Consider the following 14616-nt stretch of genomic DNA (forward strand, 5'->3'; position numbering starts at 1 on the left):
ACTTATTCTACAATCAAGTACAGGTGTATGTAAACATTTATGAATGCCTGCTGTTCCTACTTCTTGAGGTTTTGTGGGCTTAACGTGAGCGCTGGCGACTTGATTCATTGCTCAAAAAATTATTTCAGAGGCCACTAAAGGCCAGCTAACTAAAAAGCTGCTGTTCAAAGCAAATGCCTTACATCGCAAATCTCTACTTTTTCACTATCTCTTTCATATATACAACATTTCGCCATCGACTTTTTGAAACTTTTGATTTTTTTATTTATTTTATAAAACCGTAAAGAAGTGAAAAAGTTATCATTGAACCATCTAGGCCATTCCGCCGCCGCCCCCTAGTTCCACGAGAAACTTGTGGTCGCCACTGCTTCGGCTGGTAAAATAATAGAACTCAACACGGGTAGGTGAGGTTGGCAATTGGGTTGGATAAGCTATACATTGAACTGGCAGCCCCTTGAAACCCTATGCATCATTTAGGTATTTTAGTCGCCTCTTACGGCAGGCATAGTTGCCGCGGGTATATTCAAAGCCCCCTAACCCGCTGGGAGCCTTTGCCGCTTATAGTTCTACTAACTTTTTTTAAACGATTTTCATGGTATTCAGTAACCACTTTTTATCGATATTCGTTAAACTTTGATCAGCTATAGTCGCTAAATCATATAAGAAAATTTTAAGACTGTCAACGGCATTAGCTGGAATTCCATTTGCGGTCATAAAGGTTTTAAAATACTAAGTTGCATAAATACAAAATGTTTAAACCCTTGAACATTGTTATAGCTCTATCATTTTACAACCTCAATGAGTTCACTTTGCATCTACCGATTCTTTTGTTTACTTCAAAAAAAATACATAATCTATATGTAAACTAGGTTTAAGAATACAGAAAGTGCAGTCACTTTGCTTTAATTATACCCTAAAAATGTGCCCATAAGGGCTTTCCATTTAGTACGATTTTTTATTGAATAATAAAAAGAAATTACTTAAGCGTTGTGTTGTTTAAGTACTTGATTGGGTAATAAAACAACATTGATGAGCAGTAATCGGTTAAGTTTTGAGTGTAAACATTACTTAAGTGTTTGTTTGATTTGTCATATATATTGTAACGAATTTAGGGAAATTTCGCTTATTCCAAACCTGCTAACGTTCGAATTGCTAAACTGTTGAATAAATAACTCCAATATTCAATAATGCAAAATGGTCTTTATTAGACTACAATAACACTTATACTTCACAACCAATACCGTGATTAAATCAAACTGATTACTGACTACTCAGCTTGTGCTGCTTTTATACTCTCCGTTGCTTCATTCGCTTATTTCGACCGAGGTCTAGTAATTTCTTGAACTTCATGCTTGGTTACCAGCCATCTACGTACATGTATATTTGTAGTTTATAGTCTCTCGCATAGCCTTATGCGTGTGTATATGTGAGTACTACTTCGGCTGATGATTACATTTGTTTATGAGTATCTCTCCGTTGCCTTATATGTATATGGGTAAATGATGATTAATGTGTTTATGTCGCTGGCTTTAATGTTTTTGTTGTTGTGCATTTATTTAGTGATGTGAAAATTCGCCACAATATGAAGTGGGATTTGTCCCAATAAAATTTCAGAATTTGCCGGTTATTTGTTTAATACTCAGAGACCGGTAAATTCACATCACATGCACTAAATATTTTTTTCGTTTTTTATGTGATAAATGTAAATACTTTGAGTTGTTTACGCATTAAGTACCATTTGCTGCAATTAAAAGTTTGTACTTTAAGAGAAATTTTATAAAATTGTGCTGCACTTCCAATATGAATTATAAGGCAACTCTGAAAATAATTTTAAAGTAACACTGTACAATTACGCAACAAAGTAAGCATGTTATTTTTTTAAAAGGAAAACTGGTCACAAGGTGTCTTCCGCGTGCAGAATCCTTAAGAGTTTAAGTTTTGATTCTCACGAAAATAATAATATTTCATATTAACACTTAGAAATTGCACCCAGGAAGGAGACCTCCACCACCTTTTCACATCTTTCCGGAGGCATCAGGAATTTTCTACGTGTTGATACAACATGTTGCTAAAGGGCGGTATCCAAGTCATAAGAAAACGCTCAAGAAAAAATTTAGTTTTTTTTGTGTGAAAAATAGTTGCAGAGAAGTATGAAGCGGCGTCAGTACCCTGCAAGACACGAAAGTCAGATTCAGCAATGCATTAGAAGAAAATTTGTTAAAACTAACATATTAGAAATGAAAATGCACTTAAGTTAGAGAGAATACACTAAAAAGAGAAAAAAAACACTTGTGTTCAAATGGAACTGCATATTCCGTTAAAAAAAAAACTCATGAATACAGTTGCAGTTATCCCTGGTGTTTAACCAATTGTATTCTTACAGGGTCGTTGCTCAAGAAATAATGAGACGCACACATAAATCTTGGCGAAGCCAGGACTTCCTGTGCACATTTGCTAAAAAATCTTTAGAAAAAGGTAGGAGAGGGCGTATGAGTTTTCTCAAGAAGTGGACACTAAGTACTTGACAAACGAAAACTTCCTTAAGCATTTCTTGAGAGTTTTTTATATGGACTTCACTTTTCTTTTGATATGGATACAAAGCTTAAAGATTTACTAGGCATTTTCATTTCTGTGGTAAAACAACTATGGAACGACTAATCGTGGAAGTTTGAAGTGTAAGTACGAAATGTTAAGCTTTGTACAGGAAGTAGTAATATTTTATAAGGTAGCAAAGTTCAAACTCTTCCAATTTTTTTTTTTAAACTAACCAAAGACCCCTTGTCGTCACAAATCTTCAACGTGCTGAACTATGAGTGCGTTCAGCAAAAAAATTTCTATACGAAGTCAGTTTTATTAAAAATACCTTGGTGACTCCTTTGCAAAAAGAAGTTCTAATTTTTTTGTACTTTGTAATGATTAATAGTATAACCATTTGATTCAAAGTTGGAAATTTGAATTAGGTATGAATTTATCGCTTTAAGTTTTTGCATTTTTTTATTATAATTTAATTTAAATTAATAACATGTTTGCTCTATTTTCTTATCTTTGCAGACCGATAAAGGGTTATTGAAATTTATTTTTTATTTCTCGTAAATAAATAGTGGTGGTATTGCAGTATCGCAAACCGGCAAGACAACAACCCGAAAAAATTAAATTTTTATTAAGTGATTAATTTCACTTCTTTAATTTTCTTTATATAATTTTACTGGTCTCGATTCAAGCGAGAGAAAAACCAACAAAAAACCGAACTCATAGAATGGTAGAAGGTGATTCGATTAAGAATAAAAGTGATTGTAAGTACATACTTTAACCTACATATTTATCTAAAAATAAAATTTGTTTTTTATAAAAATTAATGTAGCTAACGAAAATGAGATTTTTGTTATATTCAAAACAAAATACTAAAATATGAAATATTTGTTTTTAATTTGGGTGTGTCAATAAGGAAAAAAATAAATCAAATAAAAGCGAATTCAACGTTGTAGCCCGGACACCAGGGCCGGATTAACGAGTAGGCAAGTTAGGCAGTTGCCTGGGTCCCCCGATTTTAGGGGGCCCCCGAAAAGTGAAAAAGACTTCTAAAACTTTTTTACAAACATAAAATTCTAGAAAGTGAAAGAAAAATATAATCAGAACTAGAAATGAATTTTACTCAAATAAATAAAACTCAATTGACCGCATTCAAAAGGCGACGACCGACGAACTAGACAAGGTTCCTAAAAAGGACATTTCCGACTCATTTGACAAATTGTATTAGCGTGCAAAGAAGTTTATCGAAGTGAAAGGAGAGTATATTGAATAATAAAAAGGAATTATCTCAAAATGTACACTGGTTGTGGTATACTTTGCATTGAGTCAGATTTATTGAACAAAATCGATATTGACGATATAATTGATGAATTTGCGGAAAACAAACAAATTAAAATGTAGATAGTAATTTTATTGATATTATTACATTGTGCCAATAAAATTTTTATGAAAGATATGTTTCTATTTTTTAATCGAAAAAAGAAGGGAACGGACGTGAAAAAAGGGCCTCCAAATGTATGGTTGCCTAGGGCCCCGTTGAGTGTTAATGCGGCCCTGCCGGCCACATTTTTTGTTTACAATGTACTCGTTTTTTTCCCACTTTTCCCGCACTAAATGGGCCACTATATATACCAAAATATATGGCAGCTTTAATTAAGAAAATTTCGAAATTATTTAACCATTCGGAAATTCCTAAAAGCAACAAAATCATTTATTCATAGTGTGTACAGGGCACAAATAGTTCTGTTTTCTCATTTTCTCTCCACCCTAATATTGATATGTGAACAAAAAGACCTTCTCAACTCACTGAACCCGAATTACTTGCACTGATAAAGACACAGCTATGCAAAAATTTCTCATAGAATGACCTTTCAAAAACAAATTGGCTTACTTTTGCTAAAAATAAAAATAATCAAAGTTTCACGCTTTGAAGGTACTTTTTTTATTTTTCTTCTTCTTATTTGTATGCTCTTCATACACTTTTTTATACATGCACGTAAATAAAAAACTGCTTGTGAAGCGGAATCGAAAAAGTATGTTTTTTGTTTTTAAACGAATGGCCTAGATTATGACAGCCCCGAAAAAAAAAACAATAATTTTGTGATTTCAATACCGAATTTATTTTGATACATATTTTATTGTTTTATACAAATCACTAAAACTTCATAATTCAGGTAGTAGAAATTTTAAACGTTTCCTTAAACATTGTAATGAATTTTGCGTAATTCCGCTTATTTGAAACCTTCTGCAAACGTTCGAATCGCTAAATTGTCGGATAAGTAACTCCAATATTCAGTAATGAAAATGGTCTTTATTAGACTACTTTGAGAGTACTCACAATAACACTTATACTTCACAACTAATTGCTTGTTTAAATCAAACTGATTAGTCATGCTCAGCTTGCGCTGCTTTTATGCTCTCGGTTCCTCGTTCACCCATTTCTCCTAAGGTCTAGTAATTTCGCGAACTTACTGCTTGGTTACCAGCCATATACATGTATATTTGTAGTTGGTAGCCATATGCGTGCGTATATGTGAGTACTACTTCGGCTGATGATTACATATGTTTGTGAGTATCTCTCCGTTGCCTTGTATGTATGTGTGTAAATGATGATTTGTTTACGTCCATACGAGTGGCTGCTTAGTATCGGCTTAGTGATGCTAATATTCGTCACAATATTATAATCATTTTGTACAATACATGTTACTATACCCTGATTTCGGATTTTCTTTTTCAGGAGTTGTTCATTTGCAGTTGCAAATGTTCGCTTCGATTTCGGCTCAACTCCAAAAAAAACCGTCTCGGAAAACATTTCCTCTCATGACTTTGTTTTTTTTTAAATCTGTGTTTTGAGTAAAGTCACTAAAATCTCTGTTTCGTCCTTAAAAAACTTTGAGGTTATACTTCGGTCGTAATTTGCCGTAGTTCTGGTCGGTTCAAATAGCCCAAGCTGCAATCGTGTTAACTTTTATATTGACAGTCAAGCAGCAATTAAGGCAATAATCTCGCATAGCACAGCATCTAAATGCGTGTTAGAGTGTAAGCAGTCCCTGGAGAGAATCGGGACAGGGAGAAGCATACATGGGGTCCCAGGGCATATGGGAATAGATGGGAATGAAAAAGCGGATGAACTAGCTAAAAAGGGCGCATCACTTGAAGCTTGCTCCGTAGACGTCCCAATTAGACTGGGCGAAATTAAGCGAAGGCGAGAGGTGCACATGGTCGACCAAGCAGGAAAGGCGTGGGTTCAAGCGCGGGGCTGTAAAATGTCGATGATTATGTGCAGGTCTTACAACCTTAGACTAACAAAGTTGCTTCTATCATTAAAAAGAGAGGACTGTATACTCATGACGGGTATTCTGACTGGACACTGCCTTCAGGCGTGACATGCCTTTAAATTAGGCTTGGTCAGTGATAGCAGATGTAGGAAATGCGGGCTGGAGGAGGAAACGATCGAGCACGTTCTGTGCTCTTGCCCTGCGCTTGCCAGGCTAAGACTCCAGCTATTGGGAGTGATACAGCTGTTAGATCTAGAAGCAGCAAGTCGCTTACATCCTAGGAAGCTTCTAGTATTTGCCAAGAGGACGGAGTTATTTTATAACATAGGTCCTGGTTTTTGATAGGGTTTTTCAGTTTGGTCGTTAAAACAAACTTCTGGTAATACTACGGACTTATTCAGTCTATGTGAGGCCCTCATGAGCCGGTCAGTTCAACCTAACCTAACCTGGCCGGTTCAGTCGAAATCGCTCATCAGTCCTTCTACAATTTTTACATATATATAGGTATCTTTTCAAGCGACTTGCTGAAGTAAAATAAATTCTTATTTACAAAAGTGAAAATCCCGACACAAAAAAAACTAAAATTAGCATCACTAGTACGTGTACTTATGTATATTCATGGCGCAAATTTTTCGCGCCTAAAAACTTTCGAAGATAATCATATGCTAATCAGAGACCTCTAATTGAAATGGCATCATGGTTAAAATTCAATTACTATACAAGTTTTATTTTTATGTGGAATATTTATGGTTCACGAATTATGAACGGGTATATACAATAAAATCAATAAATAGTTGGCGAGATTAACATCCGAGGAGACTCAGACCGAGCTTCTCTTTCAATTTGCATCGTGCTCCTTTTAAATTGCTCTCTATAAATTGGCGTAAGCTTCCGGCATAAGCTTCTTCGAAGACCTCTCCTCAACCTGTACCAAGGCGAAATCAGTACACGTTGGTGTTATCCCTCCAGCGGATTGCTTCTTCTTGATAATTTTCAAGCAATGCCTTTGTACAACAAGATAATGTATTAATCGAAATCAATGCTTATTTCACTTTGACTTGATATTCTTCAGCACGGCGAGTTGGGTTAAATTGAACTGTACTATTGATGAAATAGAGTTAGTTTTAACGAAATAAGTGAATCCTTTTGAGCTTAAACAGAGGAAAATTTGACTGATTTCGCCGCACTTTAAAAAGTCGAAAAAAATTTCGTCATTTCCCTTTACTGTCATTCTTAGCTACTAGCAATTGCTGAAGAAAATTAGACGAACAAGCTATCCGCTGTTTTCATGCCTTCACTTTCTTTTGTATTCGCCTTGCTATTAACTTTTCTGCTTAACAAGTGAAATATTACATTAATGTTAAGTTAGGGGAATTTTCATATCAACCGTTTCCTAATTGAACATTTTTAGATTTGGTGAATACCCTTATTATATAAGTTAAAAAAAAATCTCATATTCGTAGCTACATTTCGTATTTTTATAAAACCGATTACTCACTATTTGTCTTTCTCTTTTTTCTCTCTTTGACTTACGCAATCACTCAAACATCTAGCCTATAATGTAGAGGCTGGCATCCAACCAAACTACAATAGCAGCAGAAATAACTCGATCGACAATCGCTCTATTTTACAGCCCTATTCATTGGGCAGTGGTGGCAAGGATCCCGAATATCAATTTGCAGCAACCAATCAAGGTTACGAGAGGGATATAAGCAGCGCTGGTCGTGATAAGCATGACGTAGAAAAGGGTAGTGCGGCCGTCATTGAGGTCACCAATGGAGTTGTAGGTACATATGGTGCAGGCAGCAACAGCAGCAACGGTGGCAACAATGACGGAGGTTCTGGCGCTGATAGCCGTCGCCCAACTGGTATACGTGCCGGTTTTGAGCAGGCCATCGAATTATGTGGATATGGTAAATTCCATTATATCCTATTGGCCATTTGCGGTCTGGTGAGCACCAGCGAGGAAATGGACGTCATATCAATGTCGTTCATATTACCGTCGGCACAATGTGATTTGGATTTGAATACGAGCTCGAAAGGATGGCTCAATTCAATTATATTCATTGGCATGATGGTGGGTGCCTATTTTTGGGGCAGCATCGCCGATGCCGTGGGACGTAAGAAGGTACTCATTGTGATATCGTTTATGAATGGCTTTTGTATTGTTGCATCGTCATTTTCGCAAAATTACGAATGGTTTATGTTGTTTCGCTTTCTCAACGGCGCGGCGTAAGTATATAAATTGTGCATATATCTATTATTTGTAAGCATTAGGGTGGAATGAAAAAGAACCAAAAAAATTTAGTTGCGCAAAGAATATTTTCTCAATTAAAAAACATCTCAAGGTGCTGGCAAAGCGAATTCAACCCAATTCCCCGTGCAGAAGAATGTCAAAAAAACAGCATTAGCATAGTTTAACTGACATCTCGCTGTTCCAAGGCGTATGTTGGAAAATATCAAGAAAAAACAATCAGCTGATGCGATAACACCACCTGGTACTGAATTCGCTTTAGTTCTATAACACAACTTCAAAAAAAAAAAAAAAATTGGTTTTAATGCGATTTTTCAATATTTTTTCAACCTTCCCTTATAACCATAAATTTGATTTTTTTTAATTTTCAGTCAAAAACAAGGCGAATCCATACCAGGTGGTGGCAAAGCGAACTCAACCTATTCGCCGTGCAAAAGAATGTCAATTCAAATGAAAATTTTAATTAATTTGATTAAAGTACAAGGCGCTGTAAGCAAAAAGCAATCAGCTGTTGGGATAACAATACCTGGTACTGAATTCGCCTTCACAAGAGAAATATTTTTTTTTACCTTTTCGCCCAATTTCTTCTTTTAATTTTTTTGTCATTTGTTTCAGATTTAATTTGACGTATTTTTAATTTTAAACTTTTTTTTATTTAAATGTTTTCCCTTTCTAATTTTTAAAATTGTACCAGAACCTCTAATTACTTATGCCCAAAGCACGAACAAATGCTTTTTTTTTAATTTTTTAGTTTTTTTTTTCTTTAATTTTACTTCCAAACGAATACTTTAACACACAAAGTTAAAATTTTTAAAATTTTAAAAGCTGCCTGGAATCCCCAAAAGGGGTGGTTTTTAGTTCACGGGGTTGTTATGACGGCAGCAATTATGGTGCATTATGCATTTTTCGTCCCAACCCGCAAAAAAAAATATTTTCTTTATAAACTCTTTCAATTATTTCCATTCAAAGTCAATGTAAGTTCCGAAGAAGATCTTTTAAAAGTGCTTTTATTAAAAAATTAAAAAAAAAGATTCTTTCTCCTAATTTTTTCTTTAAGGTAAATTTTACTCCTTTTGTTAAAGCGTGGCTGCTAAAGAAATTGTTTCATTTTCTTTTCGTAATGCTTTCAATTATCTGTATTTAGAAACATTGTGCATCCCGAAGAAGTCCTTCAATTTTGTTTATGACTCCTAATTTTTGGGTTTTAACTTTCGTTAGAAATATTAAGTTTGACTTATTCTTCATTTTCAGAAACAGATACTGACACGGCCATCAGAAATTATTTTCCACATTTTTTTTTTTCAAATTTAAACAAGTTTGTGTCAATTTTTTTTAATTTCTTCAATAACTTTCAAAGTGTATGATAAGTCTAGAAAAAGAGCTTATTAATTTTCTTTTAGACATTTTTTTAAATTAATTTATTTCAAAAAGTTCTTTTTCCATTTTTTAATTAATATTATTAAACTTTTTTTTGCAAATAAACTTTTCTACATTGAAAAAAATTCACTCCACCCTAATATAAAACAATTTAAAAAATTTCCAAAAAAATATTCCTTTATTTACTCATTAAAATCAAGCACATTACAATCATCATCGCAATTTCCCCCAACACAAACTAACAACAACAAAATGAATCATTGGCACTGAGTTGAGGCGTTGTTGTATGACTTTATTGCTATTTGGTGGCGTTAATCAAATTAAATTTGCGCCAAAAGTTCGTAGTCGCAGCATTAGCTATAACCATGAAACGTAATCAATCGCGAGCGTTGTGCTAATGGTTGCGCTGGCTATTTACATTGTTTAAAAGCGCGGCTTAGGTAAGCTAAAAAAAGCTGCCATAAATACTTTCTAGCTTCCGTAATGCCTAAACAGGTTACTTTTTGTCACGCTCACACTCACACCAAGTCACATAAGACGTTTTCACACAGCGATATTTTTTTATTCAATTTCGTACAAGTTTACGAGGTGCTAATTTGTCATACATACACACATACATACATACAAATACACAATTGAAAACAAAAACATTTTTAAAGCTCGCCAATAAATTAGTTGCAAATTTGAAAATCCCATCCTATACATATTTACATCACCTTTTGTTTATTTACACAAGCAACATTCAATGCAATAATAATCGTAAACAAAATTTTGAAATTATCATTAAATCTACACTTAAATGGTGAATATGTAGTGTGAGTTTATGAGAAAAAATAAACAACAACAATATTCACTTATTTACTTTGCTGTTGAGGGTGGGGGCAATGAATTTTTGTTGTATATTTATAGCTTAAAAAAAAAAATTTGCGAAAAAATCAAATATGTAAATAAAAATAAGCTACAAATTAAAAAAAAATAAACAAAAAATATCGGAAATTTGTTTACTGAACTTTTCTGACATGTCCCGTAGCTTTCATTTTATAAGCTACAAATTAAAAAATATATATATTAGGGCGGGTCAAATAGTATGTGGGAAAAAAAAAACTTCAGGTGCACATCCAGTTTCTGAATCTATGGGTCATACTGAGTAATATTGCCCATGGGAACATAGGTCTGAAATGAATTTCGAGCCTACCTAATTTTGTTAGAAAATTTTATATCAAAATTGTCTCACTTGATTAGGGAGGCTCGAAATTCATTTCAGACCTATGGTCCCATGGACAATATTACTCAGTATGACCCATAGATTCAGAAACTGGATGTGCCTTTTAAACAATAAATTTGGCCCACCCTAATATATATATTTTGGTCCACCCTAGTGTTTGTTGTAACACACTCCTCCGCTTATGAATATTTATGATAGAAAATACTTAATTAATTGAAAGTAAATAATATTTGAAAGCAAATTCATTCATAATATGTAGATATGTATGTACGTGTGTACGTGTTGCGTGCGAGGTTAACAGCATAGAAAAATTGCATTTGCATATTACAAAGAGAAAAAAGTTGCTCATACGCCATGTAGTACACATACAACTATTTACTCATAGGAAATCCCATATTCCAACTACGCGATGCCATGGCCCCTACGCTCAGAATCTCACGGAATTTTTAGGTGTCCATTGTGTACAGAACTCTTTGGGAAACAGGGAATCCATATACTGACCCTGACACAGAGATCTGGTTCACGGATGGATGACGGAAAAGCTAAAGCTGGCATCTATGGGACGAGCTTCAAGATCGTCGATACCAATGGATTACTATGCCACTAGAAGAATGTCTACGAAGAGGCTTATCCTCGAGGAGTATCCTCATTACGTCAGACAGCCAGGCAGTCTTACATGCCTTGCAGTCTTACACAATTACTTCTAAGCTAGTGGATTAATGCAAAAACAAGGTTTTGCTAGGATGTGTTACGGGCATCAGTGACATGAAGTTAATAAACAGGCAGACTACCTAGCCAAGCAGTATGCTTTAGCAGCATTTTATGGTCCAGAGCCTTTCTGTGGACACACAAAGGCATACACTAGCAAAACCACAAGTAAATGAAAAAAAAAGCAGTTCAGACGAACCTGAATTGAATGCTCAGGGCAAAGCAGGCATGCTTAACGAACGAAACGATATCATTTCGTTACGATAATCAACGCTAATAAACGAAACGAAGTCACTTCGTTTCGTTTATTAACGTTAAGAACGTCAATCGTAACGAAATGATATCGTTTCGTTCGTTAAGCATGCCTGGGGCAAAGGCAGGCCAAATTGTTTTTACTTCGAGTAAGGAGAGTATCATTCATACTCATTGATTTAGTAAGAGAGAACCTACGAACTCTCACTGGGTACTATACGGGACACTATCACGGGAAGAACTTTAAGTTCTTTTTCTGAAAAGAACCTCAGTTAAAAGCTTTTCCAAAGCTCGTTAGAAAGCTTTCACCAAGCTTACCAACTTAACCAAGCTTTTTTGTAATTTTCTAACAAAACGAAAGCTCAAATCACACGATCTCTACAACAACAACACGAAAGGGTTAGCTTGATTTTTCGAGAGCGTAGTTCATCTTGGCTGAATACGCCTTTCTTGAACCCCAGAGGGTTATGGGGTCAGAATATTCCCGCGGTAGGTATGCCTGTCGTAAGAGGCGACTAAATTCCCAGATTCAAGGGGCTGTGTAGTGCTACCCTTCAGGTTGTCAGCGCAATATACAGCTTCTCCAAACCCAATTGTCAACCTCACCTATCCGCGGCGAATCCTGTTTCACTAACAGACGAGGCTCTGGCGACCCCAAGCTCCTCATGGAACTTGGGGGTGGGGAGGGAGGGAATGGCCTGAAGGTTTAATGTGGCCACATAAATAGTTACCGAAATGGTCGGGCTAGCACCTTAAAGGTGCTGTGGTACCGGAGCGTACCGGATCTGTATCCGGCAAAGGGCCATTACATCGATAACACTCCCCAAAGCCTTCGGGGAGCAACCTTATCGCTACAACAACAACAACAACAACAACTCCTTTCTTGAAAGTTCTTCAATCCTATCCAAAGACGTTTTCCATTTATAACATTTTGTTTTCTTCGGTGTTCTTCCGATTTAGGCACATTTTTGTCATTCTGTTATTTATTAGCAAACATCATTCCATCATAACGTAACTCCATTCGTTCTCTCCTCATTCGGTTATGCTTTTTCTCAAATATTTATGCAGCTTTAATCTAAACTTCTTCCTTTCCCTCTTCTTTTATTTACAGACTTGGCGGCAGCGGTCCAGTCATCTGGTCATACTTCGCCGAATTCCAACCGAAAGCGAAACGTGGCTCCATGTTGAGTTTCATGGCTGCCTTCTGGACTTTTGGTAATCTTTTTGTTGCCGGGCTCGCGTGGCTAATCATACCCAGTGGGATTGGCTTCAAAACAGATTTAATTACATACAATTCTTGGCGTATTTTCTTGGTGGTGTGTGCTTTGCCATCATTCATCGTCGCATTTTTACTCTTCTACCTGCCCGAATCACCGAAATTCCTGCTTAGCAGAGGTAAACAGGAGCGCGCTATGGCTATCTTCCGTGGCATCTTCGTAACGAATACGCACAAACCGGCTGAACAATATCCCGTTGCCGAATTGGATATCGACGAGAAATTGCTGGCCGAGATTAAGGAAAATCAAGCTGGCGTTAAGGGCAAATACAGCAAAATGCTATCGCGTATGGCCGAACACAGCAAACAGTTGTTCAGCTCACCAATTCTCAAATTCACAATCGTTTCCATCACCATCAATTTCACCTTCCACATTGGCTATTACGGTCTGATGATGTGGTTTCCGGAGTTGTTCAATCGTTTCGAGGAGTACAACAGAGACTTCCCCAATCAAGAGGCGGGTGTATGCAAAGTTATCGATTATGTGGTGGGTAAAGGACAAAAAGAGGATGCCGTCTGCTCGGCACACATACCACAGAGCGTATTCCAGGAATCTTTGATTTCATTGGCCTCAGCATTGCCCGCCAATTTAATAGCGATATTAGGCATGGACTTGTTGGGACGTAAATTCTTCCTCATTTTTGGTACAATGACAGCTGGCGTTTGTTCGGCAGCCATGTACTTCGTATTCAACTCAACACAGAATTTGATTGTAACGGCTGTGTTTAGCGGTGCCATCTCTGCGGCTAATGCTGCGCTCGATTGTCTCATAACCGAAGTATTCCCGACGCATTTGCGTGCTACTGGTGTTGCCATATCTATGGTAGCGGCGCGTATGGGTGGCATAATTGGTAATATTGTGATTGCCACACTTCTGGATCAGTATTGTCCGGCGCCGACATTCATTGTGGCCATTCTTTTGATTGGTGGCGGTCTGATGTGTCTGTGGTTGCCCAATACAACGCGTAAGGAATTGAATTAAGTGACAGCAGACGATTAGAGCAGAAAAGGGGGATAGCAATGTTGAGAATAGAGGGGAGAAGGAAAGTGGAATGGAGCGTCGCGTTGTGGAGGCGAATAAGTTTGGTTGGATATAAATACTCGGAACAAACGAATTTGTGAAGGGGTTTGCCAGGGTGGGCAACCACCACTGCATGTACACATACATACAAAAACACAAATACATACAAAAAAGCATACACACACATCTAAGTACTATTGTAATATCGCTTAGGAACTTGTAAATTTTTTAGCCATGTAATATATAAATATGTACTATGTTAATACCGTTAAACGTAAAAGTAAAAAGAAATTAAATAAATAATACCTAAATACAAACAAGAATTTAAAGTTAAAAGCAAAATTGATTATAATTTCATATTTTAAATAAAACTATGTTATAAGAGAAAACGATAAACAAATCTTCTATTCCCTAGGGGAATAATAATGCCATGCAAGCGATTCTAGGGGATTACCAAAGGTCAGAAAGATCTCTTGGATACATTTAGTTTAAGTTAACTTTTGTATCGGTTGTTGCTTGTTGAAATGAGCCCAAGATCCCGATGTAGGGAAAATCATACTGGGCTCAAAAATATCAAGTGCTTGAGCACCCAACATAGCTTCGGTGTCCTTGGAATGGAATGAAATTATTTTAGGGCGGAAATTTTTATTGCACTTTCGATCAAAGGGTTATGGAAATAGTTAAGTCCGCTTCCTC

At 36.2% G+C, this 14616-nt stretch overlaps 1 protein-coding gene and 1 long non-coding RNA gene across 6 annotated transcripts in view; one reads left to right on the plus strand and one right to left on the minus strand.

Annotated features, from left to right (window-relative positions):
* Positions 1-14262, plus strand: part of LOC137248889 (synaptic vesicle glycoprotein 2B) — a 100868-nt gene extending 86606 nt beyond the window's left edge. For all 5 annotated transcript variants that reach the window (XM_067779862.1, XM_067779859.1, XM_067779860.1 and 2 more), the window contains exons 2-4: positions 3052-3293; positions 7361-8039; positions 12735-14262. In XM_067779862.1, the coding sequence (XP_067635963.1) occupies positions 3257-3293; positions 7361-8039; positions 12735-13881 (1863 nt within the window). In that variant the 5' untranslated portion in view covers positions 3052-3256 and the 3' untranslated portion in view covers positions 13882-14262. The remainder of the gene's footprint in view (positions 1-3051; positions 3294-7360; positions 8040-12734) is intronic.
* Positions 1-14616, minus strand: part of LOC137248896 (uncharacterized) — a 339657-nt gene that overhangs the window by 99721 nt on the left and 225320 nt on the right. The window lies entirely within an intron of this gene.

Source organism: Eurosta solidaginis, chromosome 4, assembly GCF_040869045.1.
Source record: "Eurosta solidaginis isolate ZX-2024a chromosome 4, ASM4086904v1, whole genome shotgun sequence".
Classification (NCBI taxonomy): domain Eukaryota; kingdom Metazoa; phylum Arthropoda; class Insecta; order Diptera; family Tephritidae; genus Eurosta; species Eurosta solidaginis.